Source organism: Phoenix dactylifera, chromosome 11 (genome assembly GCF_009389715.1).
Source record: "Phoenix dactylifera cultivar Barhee BC4 chromosome 11, palm_55x_up_171113_PBpolish2nd_filt_p, whole genome shotgun sequence".
NCBI classification, from domain to species: Eukaryota; Viridiplantae; Streptophyta; class Magnoliopsida; order Arecales; family Arecaceae; genus Phoenix; species Phoenix dactylifera.
Window position 1 is genome coordinate 3,536,077 of NC_052402.1, and position 15,099 is coordinate 3,551,175.

Below are 15,099 nucleotides of genomic sequence, written 5' to 3' on the forward strand. Positions count from 1 at the left end.
CATGGTGCTAGTATGTGCTAAAATACATAAAAAAGTATTTTATTAGGAGTCCATCTTATTGATTATGAACTACACATGTTAGAACATATATAGATTGAAAGTTAATATAGAATTTAATGCTTAGATTATAACAAAATTTTGTCTCATTTTTGCATCCACTTGATACATTGTTAAAAGATCGCCAAAATATATGATGTTGATTTAAAGGCATTAACTAGTATAGATCATGATCAATGGTATTTTGATGCCACATCTTTTGGTTTTAGAATCGAAAGTAGTTACTCTCTCCTCTCAGGAGATATATAGTTGGTGTTTTTACTCCGGTTGTCACTTGTTTTCACATCTTGAATGTGCGTGAATGCAAATGCAATTATGTCAATTGACGTGTGGACATACTTCTTTCTGTCACACACACACACTGAGAGAGAGAGAGAAAGAGAGACTCCTTGGAACATAATTATCTTGATTTGTTTTAACATTCTTTTTCTTCTTTGCAGATATTTCTTTGTGTTTACCCTTTTCCCTTGTTTTTCAGATTGGTGTATTGTAGAGATTATGTTCTCCCCTTAATTAGCCCACGATTCCATTTTTGCAGAATCCAAAGTGGAGCCCTTCAAAACTGGAGGATGTCGACAGGTCTGAAGTTGAATCAGTTTTTGAGCCTTTACCCCCTGAAGATGAACTGTTTGTTTGATGGTGTAGTTGCACTCATCATGAAGGAATGAGAAAGATCAGCAGTGTTTTTTTTTTTTTCCTGACTGATTTCGTCTTGTTATTTATGTTGAAAAGGGACCACTAATTTGCCACTTTCACTTAAAGCGCCAGACTATGTTTAGAAGAATAAACCAGGTGGACTTTATGTTCTCAACCTAATTAAATTACAGCCCGGACTAAGCCTTCTTTATAACGGAACATCATGGCACTCACAGATGGGTCATTGGATTTGGTTAAATGGCTTGTTGGGCTATATTTCTTTTAGTTTGGCACCATGAACCTCGCCTGTATCGCCATTATTTCCATTATCATCTGAGAGAGAGTGCGGTGCTAGTAAAAAATTTATTTATTTATTTATTTTTAATATCCAAGAAGAATGAAGATGGAAACCTTTTATTTTTTTAATTATTTGTAAAATTTTAGGGTTTTTAGTAGCAAATATTTTATTGCTTTTGAGAGAGAGAGTAAAAACAAGATTAAGGGATATTAGAAGATATTTGCAAATGCTATCTTCAACATTAATCGTTGCATAATATTTCCTTAATTTGTATAGAAATGCTTTCTTGAACATTAATCTTAAAATCGATGGGCTCAGTTTTATATACGAACGATTCAGTCATAGATCAGATGACTTCAAATATCCCTACTCTGCTTTCTCAAATTTAGTTATTTAGGATCTGAACAAGCTTCGTATTCCGTGTTAGCTACTTGTTGAGAGGCAAATTTGGTTGCTGAGTCGTTTGCTTCTCTCTCCTTTCGGTGTGTTGGTGAGGGTTCTGATCCTTTTGTGGTTTTATGTTTGTCTGTGTGTTGGCGGGGGCTCTGGCTTTTTTTTTGTTTTTTGGGCGCGCGCGCGTGCATGCCCATGCCCACGCAGGAATCAGTTTTCCTAGGGGCTGCTCTTTCCCGGCATTAGCTGTTTAGTGCGCCTGTTCTCACATTTATTCGGCCCCTGTCCGAATGCAATACATGTGAAGGGTGATATTTATTGGAGCGTACATGTGTCTTTAATATTGATTTACGAAGACCACGGATTTTGTTTGTATATGGTAAAGCTACTTTATATAAGTTTACAAAGGTATGGTTGAAATTTTTTTATTTATGAATAATTAAAATTTCTTATCACAATGGTTTCCATCTTACGTGTAGCTTTGCATATAAATCTTCACCACTCTTCCTAAAAGAAATTTAAAAAATGGAGTATCTATCTATTTCTGAAGGCTTTACCGATGCAATCCTCTACCCATCCTCCATATTTCTTGTGTCTCACGTGCATAGCACGTTGGTTTTCTTTAATTAGCAAAAGTGGCGATCCAATCCGAACCCATCTAAGAGCTGATATTCCTTCTTCATTTATTTATTTTTTTTTATTTTATTTTATTAAAATTTATTTATTTATTTATTTATTCATCCATTTATATATTTATTTATTTATTTTTCTTCTGCTTTTCTTTTTTTTTTCTCTTCTTCTTTTCTTTTTCTTTCCTTTTCTTTTTTTTCTTCCTTTTTCCTTTTTCTTCTTTCTTCTCCTTTTTTTTTCTCCTCCGCAAGGCCAACAGCGCTGGAAGGGAGCCGAGCCATGGCAACCGCAGAAGGGGACTAGGCAGCAGCCCGCAACGGTTGGTCAACAGAGAACTCTTCTCCTTCTGCGAGGATGGCGGCACCGAAAAGGAGCTGAGCCGCGGCAGACGCAGGAGGAGGCCGAGCCATGGCCAGCGCTAGCAGCGGGACGCAGAAGGGCGCCCCCTTCTTCTTCCTCTTCTTCGGCTCCTCTCCACCGTGGGGGCGGGGGGCTTCCCGGGGGCGTGGAAGAGGGCGGGGCCGTGGCGGCCACGGAAGGGGGCCAGGTCGTGGCTGGCGGCAGCCGCTGCTGGCTGTTGCGACCGACCCCTTTTTCTTCTTCTTCTTCAGTGGGAATGGAAGATCAGTAGGGGCGGGATCATTTTTTGTCTCATAATGAAATATTGAAATATAACTGGACCGGTTGTTAAACAACCAATCAACATGAATTAAAAGTTAGAGCCTAGTCAAAAACTAGACGATTAGTTTTTTCTAATTAAAAATTCTTATCACAATGGTTTCCATCTTACGTGTAGCTTTGCATATAAATCTTCACCACCCTTCCTAAAAAAATTTTAAAAATGAGCGGATCGCGGTTTTCTTTAATTGAAATATTGAAAACCGCGAGAGCTGGTATCGCGGTTTTCTTTAATTAACATAAGCGGCGACCCGATCCGAACCCATCTAAGGGCAAAGGCATGGAGAAACCTTGCTTCTTGTCAGAAAAAGAGCGGATTGGAAGTGCGACAGAAGCAAGCAAACCACCCAAAGATAAGGGTATGTTATGATGAAATTAATGCATGACAGACAGCAGAGAGCACTCCATGAAAGCAGCAGCAACAAGGGGAAAGGGGTTTATTTTACTAACGATCAGGAGCAGAGCTCCTTCCGATGAGACGGCACGACATCTCGCTAGAAGCTTTCACATGAAGCCTTAGAGAGAGATGATGATCATGCTTCCTCTTCCACTTGGTCTCCCTGGACCCCGCAGTAGGCCTTGAGCACGTCTTCTGCTTTCAGAGCTGCCTCCGATGTGCGGAAACGGAAGTAGTCCGCGAACTCGAACGGCTTGAAGAGAGCCGGGTGGTGCTGATCAACCAGCTCCTTGGGGGCTTGGACCACGTACCCTTCCTTGGGAGCGGCTGCAAGGATGGTGGAGTATCTCGTCCCTTCACCATTCAGCACCACTCGATGCTTGACGGACTGCAAACTTCCGTTGGTCCATGCCTTTTGGCAGACAAAAAACAAAACAAAACGAAATAAAACAAAATAAAATAGGGTCGACCTGCTTATCTTTGCTTGTTCAGCTTTGAAATATATATATATATACACATATATAGTCTAAAGCTAGCTACTTGATCGTGGGCATCTTATCGAGGGAAATTAAGGAAAATCGATCGGCGCACCTCAAAGGAATCAGCCAGCATGAGTATGAAAGAGTTAGGGCTGACGCGGATCCAATCACCATTCTTGATCTGCACCTCAAGCCCGTTTATTTCATCCTGGGAAATAATGGTCAGTAGGTGAGGATCCTTGTGGATCGGAAAGACCTCCATCTCTTGCTGTTGACCGGGTTCATTGCTGTATGACGACAATCGCAGACTGTAAGCTGTGGATTCGACGAGAGAGCCATGGTACTTCTCTACGCCCAACCCCTCCAGCACCATCTTTTGGATCATCCGACCCAACTCCTCTAGTCCCTCTGCGTAGGACTTCATCGTCTCACTGGCCAAACAGAGACAATCAATTATAAAGTCGGCATATTTTTTGGTAAATCAACAATAAAGTCGGCTTTACAAACCTAAGATAGTGATAAAAGATATATATATATATATATATATATATATATATATATATATATATATAAAGAAAAGGGTAACAGGGCATCTCAATGTATAAGCCTCCTGCCAGTTTTGGAAGATAAAAATGTATAAGCCTTCGCATGTAGAAAGATAATTTTCATATTTTGAACTTACGAAACTAAAGTTAAAATAAATTTATCTTTTTCATTGCACCAAAGCCCACTTTCCATGATACGTACGCACAGACACACTCCTTTTTTGTAAACAAAAATTATCTAAAAAGAGATGATTGCATTGGCAAACAACATAGCCAAGCGCAAGATCTTTCTTTCCTTTTCTAAGAATAGTAGTGAGATCACAATCAACCATTTAATAGAAATAATGGATTTATTACTCATGGCAAACACTAGTTATCAACTGGAAAATATATTCAAAGATTTGAATACATATTTAACCTCTTTCCAGTAGCGGAGTGGTGCAATTTTTGGACCATATATAGTCATATTCCACGATACAGAGGGGAACTAAACTCGTGGTATATATGTTTAATTAGCTTGAATACGGTTGGTTGCCATTTTAATATGTCTGGTCCTTGTACACGATTTTATTTCTCTTCTTTCCTTTTCTTCAGAGAGAGAGAAAGTCCATGCAGGCATCTTATAGATTTGTATTTCTTATTTTTAGTTTTTTTTTTTTTTTTGAAATGAACGAGGGCGTTGACCCGTTATTATTTATTACATGGTATTTAATTATATGCAGGATGGAGAAATAGGATTCTGAGAATACTATATACAGGAGCCTTGAGATCTTCATTTATGAGAACTGCAGGATCTACCCCAACGGTGTGAGATAGTGCGTGATGTGCCTACGTCTGGGGGTGGTATACTATAGGTCAAGGATTATTAAAGAATAGAGGAACAATCTCTATTCTTTGATGAACCTCCATTTCTTATACACAGTTACGAATAGGTGATCAAGATACATAAAGTGGCTATCAAAATTAAGGATCTGCAGGTATCAAAATTCAGTCAACAGAGAAGAAACATGAAATGATAGGATACCAAAAGCTTGCATTTCCTTGGGGCCACATAAGGTTGGTGAAGCTCTGGATGCCCTCTGGTGTGGCATCCAGCATGGCCACGCTGTCCAGCGCCTTAAAAGTGGTATGGCTTAAGTAGCCAGGGCTCCGCGACTTGGTCTCGGCAGGGAGGCTGAGCACCTCCCTCGCTGCAGCTCCGAAGACCGCCTCGCGAAGCTGCTGGTTGACCCCATCATAGATGACCTCGAAACAGCCGTAGGACCGCAGCGCCTGGAGGACCTGGGCTCTCGCAGCTTCCCATTCCGGGGTCCCTGTATGCTTCTCTCGCAGCCCTGAGAGGTCTATTTGGGGTAGTTGGAGCTGAGCCATGTCTCGCTGCTTCTTGGCAGTAAGTATGCTACCTTTCAAAGTAGAGATGGGTCTTTAGTATCTCTTGTTGTTGCTCTCCTCCTCCTTCACTGTTATATACACAGCGAACCCATGCATGGACGCCAGCTGTCAAGACTTGCATACCCTTTTTCCTTTTTTCCTTTTTTACACGGAGAAAAATTACTTGCTCCCGGTTTTTCCGATTCTTGTCCTTATATCTTTCCCCTATCCCTATGATGATGATATTAACGAATGGATGCTATAAACTAAGTAATAGCAGCAGTTATATTTATTATGGAGTCTATCATACATTATACGTAGAAAAAAATTTAAATAAGACCCATGTTATGTATAGTACGGAGAATTCATCTAAATAATTTTTTTCAAACTCAAATTTTTGTACCATTTATGAAATTTTTATCTAATGAGTTGCGAGTTGCACAAATAATTTTGTACAAATAATTCATTAATAGTTGTGTTTATTACGGTGGTGAAAAGTGGCACCTCTCACTGCCGTTATATACACAGTTCTACGAAAACAACGGCGGGTATTCATGAATATTCAAACTAACAGGCAAGATCTTGGTATAATTGGATCCACCTTCCATATTTTATGCAAAGGAGTGTTGATTTTTTTTTTGCATAATAAATTTCCTTTATATATTAATTGTATATAATAATCTTTTCCATATTTGAAGCGGTTAGTTTCAATAAAAATATTTATCTAAAAATCAGTTCTACAACTGAAATTGCTTATTTGGAGACCTTTTTGGAAAACAAATTATATATATATATATATCTAAAATCTTTATATTCAGAAAGAAGTTTTATAAGAAAAACTTGCTCCGAATATGAAAAGGAAAAATGGGGAAGAAAAATTAAAAAAAGCCCTACCAGAAGGTTGAGAATCCCAAAGAATTCGAGTCTGAGATACGTCCTCCCGTCTCTCTTCACGTGGCCACGGCTGCCCACATGACGGACAACTGTTCTCGTTTCAGACAACCCACGGCACCGCAGTTCCAAATTTGAAGTTTTGGCAGCACCTCGATCACGCCGTTTACCCACTAAAATCACCGAGTAACGAGTCACCGATGCTTTTCTGCTAGCTTTTCCGAGTAAAGTTTGCACTTTACTCCGTTTCCCATCGTTCGAATTCTTTAAATGTTGTTGGAACCAACATTCCGGGAACACATTCTTAATTTGATTATTGGGCGGTGTCTTATCAGACAACTACCAAGGAAGCCGCGCTTTGCAGCGATTTTTTAGTTCTTTTTTGTTAAAAAAATCATGGAGCAATACTCGTGGAATTTTTTTTTGAAAAAAATAATAATTTATGTATACATCTAAAAGCTTTATATTCAAAACGAATTTTTATGAAAAAAATCTTACACCGAGAATATGCTAGTTTGCAAATTCTAGAAAGCCGAACCCATATCAGTTCTAAAAGATCGGTTTAGGATACCAGTTTAAGTCCGCGTCGACTTAGCCATACTGGCCTAAGTTGATTTTTACAGGAATACTATTTCGAGTTTTAATAAATTTGCCATATTATGCATATCTGATACACTTCGGAACTAACCTATGTTGAACTTAATCATGGGCTGGCTATTCAAAACTTGCCATGTGGATGACTCAAAAAGCATGCGGAGAATTCTTTATATTTTAAATTTTCACCATAGCTAGCAACAACTCGACTATATCACTAACTGTTTTCCAACAAAGCACAATACTTAAGTACATCTCACGATCGAAAAATGCCCAGGCAACATATCTAAAAGCTTTATATATATATATATATATATATATTTGCTTTGAAAAAAGAAAAGCTTTATATTCATGATGAAGTTTTGTAAGAAAAACCTTCCTCGAAAAATCAAAAGAAGATGAAGGCTCTGCCTGAAAAGTCGAGAATCCCAAAGAGTTCTAAGATACGTCCTCGTGTCTCTTCACCTGGCCATGACTCTCCGCGTCAGGCAACTGCTCTCGTTTCTCACCACCCATAGCGGAACTATTCCAAATTTCGAGTTCCAACAGCTCCTCGATCGCGCCGTGGGCCCACTAAAATGACAGAGTAATGAGTGTAGTATGTGGATGGTTCATCAAATAAACCAGTACGTAGATGCCCTCGTGGCCCACCAACTCTCTGATTGATCTTCCTCAAAACTAACCTACTCTGGTGGTTTTTTTTTTTTTTTTTAATCTTTAGCAACGCTTATAAGCATCGGCTAAAGTACCGCCGACGCTACTCTAAGCGTCGCCAAAGCGTCGGCGATACCAGAATGGTAAAAGTTTTTGCTGACGCAGGACGAAAACGTCGGCAAAAATCGGAATTTGCCGACGCTTATGTAGCGTCGGCGATAACCCGACGGAAAATTTCCTCACGGTTTTCCTCCTGGTTTTCCCCGACGCTTTAGTGCGTCGAAAAGGGCCGACGCTTTAAAGCGTTGGCATATAAGCGTTTGAAGCGTCGGCATAAGCGTGCCGGTGCTGTGCCACGACATCTTTTACCGACGCTTAAAAGCATCGGAAATTATTTTTTTTTAAAAAAATAAAAATACCAATTCATATTATAAAACACACATTACAAAACATATATTATAACAATATAAACCTGTATTACATTGATACATTGACACAAACACTGAGATCATTCGAAATATGAATATTGTCATATCTGATTAAAAATTTGCTCAATAAGTTTCAAATTACAATGTACTCTGAAAAAAATTTTCTCCATGTTTTAACCAATATGATTGAGTTGAATCTCCACAAGAAGGGCATGCAATACGCCCTTAGTGCTCCAACCGGATAAATTAGCATATGCAGGAAAATCATTGATTGTCCAGATAAGAGTTGCATGCAATTTGAATGTTTGGCCAGTGAAAGCATCTAATGCATCAATATCCTGCTATAACTTTTTTAATTCATCTATTAAAGGCAGCAGAAAAATATCTATATCATTACCTGGGCTTTTATCACCGAGAATAACCATTGACAGAATGAGTGAAGACTGTTTCATACACATCCATGGTGGCAAATTATATGGAACCAAAACTATTGGCCAAGTGTTGTATGTAGAACTCATCGTTCGAAATGGATTAAATCCATCAGTTGCCGAACCCAGCCTAACACTGCGAACATCAAAAGCAAATTCGTGATGCCTATCATCAAATGCTTTCCATGCTAAACTATCTGCTGGATGTCTTAACATTTCATCCCTTGTACGTCCTTCATCATGCCATCTCATTAAGGAAACCATCTTTGATGATGCATACATCCTTTTCAATCTAGGTATGAGAGGAAAATACCTCAAAACTTTAACCGGAATTTTTTTAGATTGTGCAGCATCCACTTTATTCGACAAATCATGCTCGTCTTCATTTTGTTTTTTCCATCGTGAAGATCCACATGTTTGGCACGAATCTTCATTAATATTTTCACCACGGTATAAAATACAGTCATTTGGACAACTGTGTATCTTCTCATATCCAAGATTCAAGTCTTTTACTAGTTTTTTGGCTTCATAAGAAGTTGACAGCAAAATAACACCTTCTGTAAATGCATCTTTTAATAATTGAAGAAGCATAGTAAAAGACTTCCCAGACCATCCATTCAAATATTTCAAATGGAATCAATGCACCATAAAAGAAATCTTCATAAAATTCTTACAACTCGGATATAGTTCTTTATCACAATCTTTCAGCAAATTATGATACCGAGTTATGTTATCTTCCGTGTCTATAGGTTCCTCAACATGTATAAATTCAATAACGGTATGCTCATCATCTATTGGAGCTCCTTCTTGCTCTCCACTAAAATCTGTTAAATTTCTAATATTATGTTCAAGAGCATCTCTGAGTAAGCCCCTCATATCATCTTCTACAAAAGGATTTTTGTCTATGCTATTAGATCCAATACTAGCAGTGTGTTCTATAATTAAGGGTTCGTTAGATGAAAATGACAATTTAGACTCTCCATGAGATATCCATTCTGTATAACCCTTCAGAAAACCATTCCATACCAAATATTCTTCAACAGTTTGTGGAGCGATAGCAAAATAATTTACACATTTTTGACATGGACAAAATATATTCCCATTCATTTCAGATTTTTCAAAAGCAAATTTAACGAAATTCTGAACTCCATTCAAATATTCGGCACTGGATTTCGACTTATTTATCCAACTTTTGTCCATTCTATTAAAATATTGATTGAACTGCAACTGAAATTCTGAACTCCATTCAAATATTCTGACCATGACTCTCCGCGTGTCAGGCAACTATCTCGTTTCTCACCACCCATAGCATAACCATTCCAAATTTCAAGTTCCAGCAGCTCCTCGATCGCGCCGTGTGCCCACTAAGATCAGAGAGTAATGAGTGTAGTATGTGGATGGTTCATCAAAGAAATTAGTACGTAGATGCCCTCATGGCCCACCAGCTCTCTGATTGATCTTCCCCTTTAATAGCTCCTAAAATTGACACGGCCAAACAAACTCACAGAAAATAATACATAATTTTCAATATTATTTTTAATATACTTGATGGGGGGTAAAAAAGATTGTCCTACCCCAGAGTGGGACCACCTTATTCCGGCCAAACAGATCTTAGCGCCGAGCAGGCCAGATCTTTGGACCTTATCGAAGGCCGAGCTGACCTCGGCCTCTTCCCACAAATCAAGTTGTTGCCACTACCTGCAACAATCTTATTTGATGACATAATGACGTCCCAGGCTTAAGCTCGGGGCGCCCTGCAGTACCGATCAAGAGCCGAAGAGGCCTCATCGGGCGTAGGCATCTACAATGACGTCCCGGGCCTAAGCTCGGGGTGCCATGCAGTGTCGACCAAGAGCCCAAGAGGCTCCGTCGACCGTTTGCAGGTATCTTTGACAGCGCGCCTCGATCCGAGCTCCGAACGCCAAGTATCCTCGACGACGCGCTCCGACCCGAGCTCGGGGTGCCAGGAATCTGCAACGACACCATCGACAGCAGGCAATGGCGCCCCGATCTGAGTGGGGGCGCCTGCGGAGCTAACTAAGAGCCGAGGAGGCTGGGCCAACGTCAAAGTCCGTCGAGCCGACCTCACCAAACATATGTCACGGCTCCCAAATCGGCCCAACCTCATTGCTCACCAAGCTGACTTCACTAAGTATATGCTGCAGCCTCCAAGGGAGCCCGACCTCGCCCACGGCCGGATCCACCCGCGCGCCTACGCCCGCATACACGGCCGTACATTACAACATCACCGTGCCATGCTTTAGTTGCCGGCCATTCTACGACATGTCGACCAGGGGCCATACTTTGCTGCCAAAGGTCATACCCTACCACCTCTATCAACGCCATGCCGTTCACAAGAACGGCCGATACCGTGTGCCTCAAGCAAGCCTTGGTTGCACGCCACCTCGCCAAGACCATCTCCTTCCATGATGATGGGTCATACCTCTGCCACCTGGGCACCTCTGCGAGGACTATAAATAGCCTACATCAGATAACGCTTAGAACTTTTTGGACCAACTAAGGTGCACTCTAACTTAAGCATCGGAGAATCTTCACCGGAATCCACCGGTGAGGCTTTGTGCAGGTGCGCCAGTACACGGGAGGCATCATCCTTTTTTTGACCCGCCCTGTGGCTCCTCCGGCGTGGTCACCCTCATGCCACATTTCAACCACAATAATACAAATAAGAGCAAAAGAGCAATGCTAATGGTAACTAAGAAAATCGCTTTAAAAGGTCACTCAACCGTCCACCATTCATGTTGCGGGCACAATGCCAATACCGAGCGAGCAAGACCAGCCGAGTGCCTTGTGGAGTCACCTTTAAAAGTCACTACAGCATTTTTTTTGCCGCACTAGCTGACATAGGTTTGATACTAAAGTTTCTCTTTATTATTAATCCAGAACTTTCCAAAACCATTTAGGCCACTGAGTGTGCATGATGACCGTCGTCAATTTTGTTTTGAAACCGACACTGTTTACTTTATTTCCCACCGTTCTAATTCTTTAAGATATTCTGGGTTGGGAGGAGTTGAGTTCTAAAATAAAATGAGCAACTCCGGTTGCCGTTAAATTCTGAACTGAGACTGGGATGCTGCTCGGCTTACTCCGAAGTCGGTGATAACTGAAGTAAATGAGGTTGGATAAGATCAATGTGATAAAGAACCAGTCACCTTCGAGACCAACCTGCAAGAAATCTACTTGCCAGAAAGTTTTCGGTGGGGACCATTCAATGCTTAAGTCAGAATAATAGAGCAACAGTGTGAAAGGCAGAGTGCAAGGATGTGGAGCGGGCTCTGGCAGCAGTAGAGCTGTTGTGCTGGACGAAGGATGGGAGGGAGGCGCCGGTGGAGCTTGCTTTTCCCTTTCCTTTTTTTTAAATTAGAGTAAATTATAAAAACCTCCCTTAGATTAGGAGTAAATTATATTTACACCCAATAGTATGAAAAATCTATGCTTACCCCTTTAAGGTTTATTTTTATCCAATACTTTAGCCCATAACTTAACTGAACATTAGTCAAACTGTTAACTTTTAATGGAACCCAAGTACTATGTCAAAAAGAAATTTAAAATGACCAAAATAACTTTACTATAGTCTTCCTAAAGTTTATGTTTATTATACTTACACCCAATATTTTGTAAAATCTATAGTTATGCCCAGTTAAATTGATAGCAGTAGTTAAACCATTTATCTATTATAGAAAGTCAAAATTACCTAATAAATAAGGCTCTTCTTTCACTTTCTGATTCCTCGATCTCTTCGAAGTCTTCTGTCTTTAAGAGTCTTCTTCTTTTTGAGATTGAGTGGTTAGGATTTTTTTCTCGCTTCACCATACACCATGAACGTTCTTTTCCAGCAAACGATTGACAACAAGCTTCCTTCGTAACCAACATCCTGTGACGAGCATCCTTAATTTTTGACCAGCATTCGGCAATGAGTGTTCTTTTTTATCATGTTTTGTTCTCGCTTCCCAGCCCACCATGTCACAGAAATTAAGGATGCGAATGTTTCATTTGCTAATTCTGAGTTCTCTTTATCCAATACCGTAGACATTATTTCTTAACATTGTCGCTTTGGATGGAATTTCTATATCTACGTATAGAATTATGATAGTTCTAGCAGCCTATCATCAAAAAGATCCAAATCAGTATATACGTGAGAACTCTTCTTTTTGGAGGATATATCAGTTACGACTCCATGGCCTAGCTTGGACCATGAACAAGTTAGCTCAAGTGACAAAACTTTTAATATTAGTTCCCTGCAACAGAAAATTTTAGAGACATTCACTTGTCTAAGATATCTAGGTTGCTTTTTTTTAGCACATAATTTTTTTTCTTATGGCCAACTTTTCCTTCTAGCCTTAGAAAACCCTCATATAGTTGTCCTCTGATGGGCAACATTGTTCATAGTGTTTCTGGCCACTTCCTATTTCAAAGAGAATCAGGTTGTACAAATTGTTATTGTTTTTTTAAAAATATGCAGTTCCTTGGATTGATTTTGCTTCTTTTGGGAGCAGTAGCACAATGGGCAAATGATGCTCTTCTAGGACTTGGGAAAGGTGCACCATTTTCTCCCTGCTTGCCGCTAAAGCATTTCCCGGAAGTTGCATCTGCACATGGAAATGATGAACATCATTTATCAAAAGTAAGATCTTAGATGCCAATTTTTGGCAGTTGGAAATTAGAGTGTATCTTTTGCTTTTCTCCTCTTTTTTTTATCCCAAAATATAAATTAAGACTGCTGATTGTGATGGCATTGAGCATGCAGCTCTGTGGTGTAATGAAGGTTGAATATCGCATGGCCTTGAGATCCTCACTTCGAAATGATTTTGCTGAAGGTGTACGGGCAGTTTTGGTGGACAAGGACCTGGTATTTCTGATCCCAGACAAACCTTTTCTTGCATTTATGAAGAGAATAATTTCATGTTTAACTGTTCTTTAAAAAGGATTGATGTGAGACTCTGATTTTCCTTTTTCAAACTTAAGTATATCTGTTTGGCTATCATCTTAGCTCGAACTGTCTATACGTGAGTGATAAGTTATCAAAACAATTCATCATTTTCATCTCTTACTATTGTCCATTGTTAAACTTTGATAGTATATATCCTGTTCAGTTCATTAATTGGTTTGTCTTTTTAGCATAAGCTTAACTAGGTATTCCATCATACTTTTCTACCCGCCAATCAAACATCATCTCTAAATACTTAATACATATTTTACACTTAGGAAAAGAAAGAAGAAAACTAGACTTTCTGGGATGTAGTTCTAGCCTTCCACCATTCCAGCAATATTGTATTAAAAACAAAGAAATATGTGAAAATTAACAAATTTCAGTATTACGACATGTATAAGGAGTACATGTAATATGTGGAGATGGACTCTCGAGAGGAGAGGATATCTAATCCCCTTGATACCAAAATCAATAATAGGGTGTTCGCAATGAAGATTCACACTACTGATCATCTATATAACTAAAATGTCTAGGAAACAAAAAATCACATATGTTGGTGGTTTCTAATCTATGCATCATGTGGATACAAATATTGATGGTTTTCATGGTGCTAGTATGTGCTAAAATACATAAAAAAGTATTTTATTAGGAGTCCATCTTATTGATTATGAACTACACATGTTAGAACATATGTAGATTGAAAGTTAATATAGAATTTAATGCTAAGATTATAACAAAATATTGTCTCATTTTTGCATCCACTTGATACATTGTTAAAAGATCGCCAAAATATATGATGTTGATTTAAAGGCATTAACTAGTATAGATCATGATCAATGGTATTTTGATGCCACATCTTTTGGTTTTAGAATCGAAAGTAGTTACTCTCTCCTCTCAGGAGATATATAGTTTGCATTTTTACTCCATTAAATCAATACAGGGTTGTTACTTGTTTTCACATCTTGAATGTGCGTGAATGCAAATGCAATTATGTGACGTGTGGACATACTTCTTTATATCAGAGAGAGAGAGAGAGAGAGAGAGAGAGAGAGATTGGAACATAATTATCTTGATTTGTTTGAACATTCTTTTTCTTCTTTCGGACATTGTTTTTCTTCTTTGCAGATATTTCTTTGTGTTTATCCTTTTCCCTTGTTTTTCAGATGGGTGTATTGTAGAGATTATGTTCTCCCCTTAATTAGCCCACGATTCCATTTTCTTCTTTCGGACATAATTATCTTGATTTGTTTGAACATTCTTTTTCTTCTTTCGGACATTGTTTTTCTTCTTTGCAGATATTTCTTTGTGTTTATCCTTTTCCCTTGTTTTTCAGATGGGTGTATTGTAGAGATTATGTTCTCCCCTTAATTAGCCCACGATTCCATTTTGGTCAGAGCCTAATGTCTTTCATCGTGGGGCAATGCTTTTCAATCTGGTATCCTTTTTGCAGAATCCAAAGTGGAGCCCTTCAAAACTGGAGGATGTCGACAGGTCTGAAGTTGAATCAGTTTTTGAGCCTTTACCCCCTGAAGATGAACTGTTTGTTTGATGGTGTAGTTGCACTCATCATGAAGGAATGAGAAAGATCAGCAGTGTTTTTTTTTTTCCTGACTGATTTCGTCTTGTTATTTATGTTGAAAAGGGACCACTAATTTGCCACTTTCACTTAAAG

At 39.2% G+C, this 15,099-nt stretch overlaps 1 protein-coding gene across 3 annotated transcripts in view; it reads left to right on the forward strand.

Moving 5' to 3' along the window:
• The window catches only part of LOC103720861 (3-hydroxyisobutyryl-CoA hydrolase-like protein 3, mitochondrial), a 37,948-nt gene extending 22,849 nt beyond the window's left edge, over nucleotides 1-15,099 (forward strand). For 2 of the 3 annotated variants that reach the window (XM_039131290.1, XM_039131292.1), the window contains one exon: nucleotides 596-926. In XM_039131290.1, the coding sequence (XP_038987218.1) occupies nucleotides 596-694 (99 nt within the window). In that variant the 3' untranslated portion in view covers nucleotides 695-926. Of the gene's footprint in view, nucleotides 1-595; nucleotides 927-12,993; nucleotides 13,122-13,244; nucleotides 13,347-14,877 lie in introns of those variants that run through there. The other variant, XM_039131291.1, reaches the window with a different exon arrangement.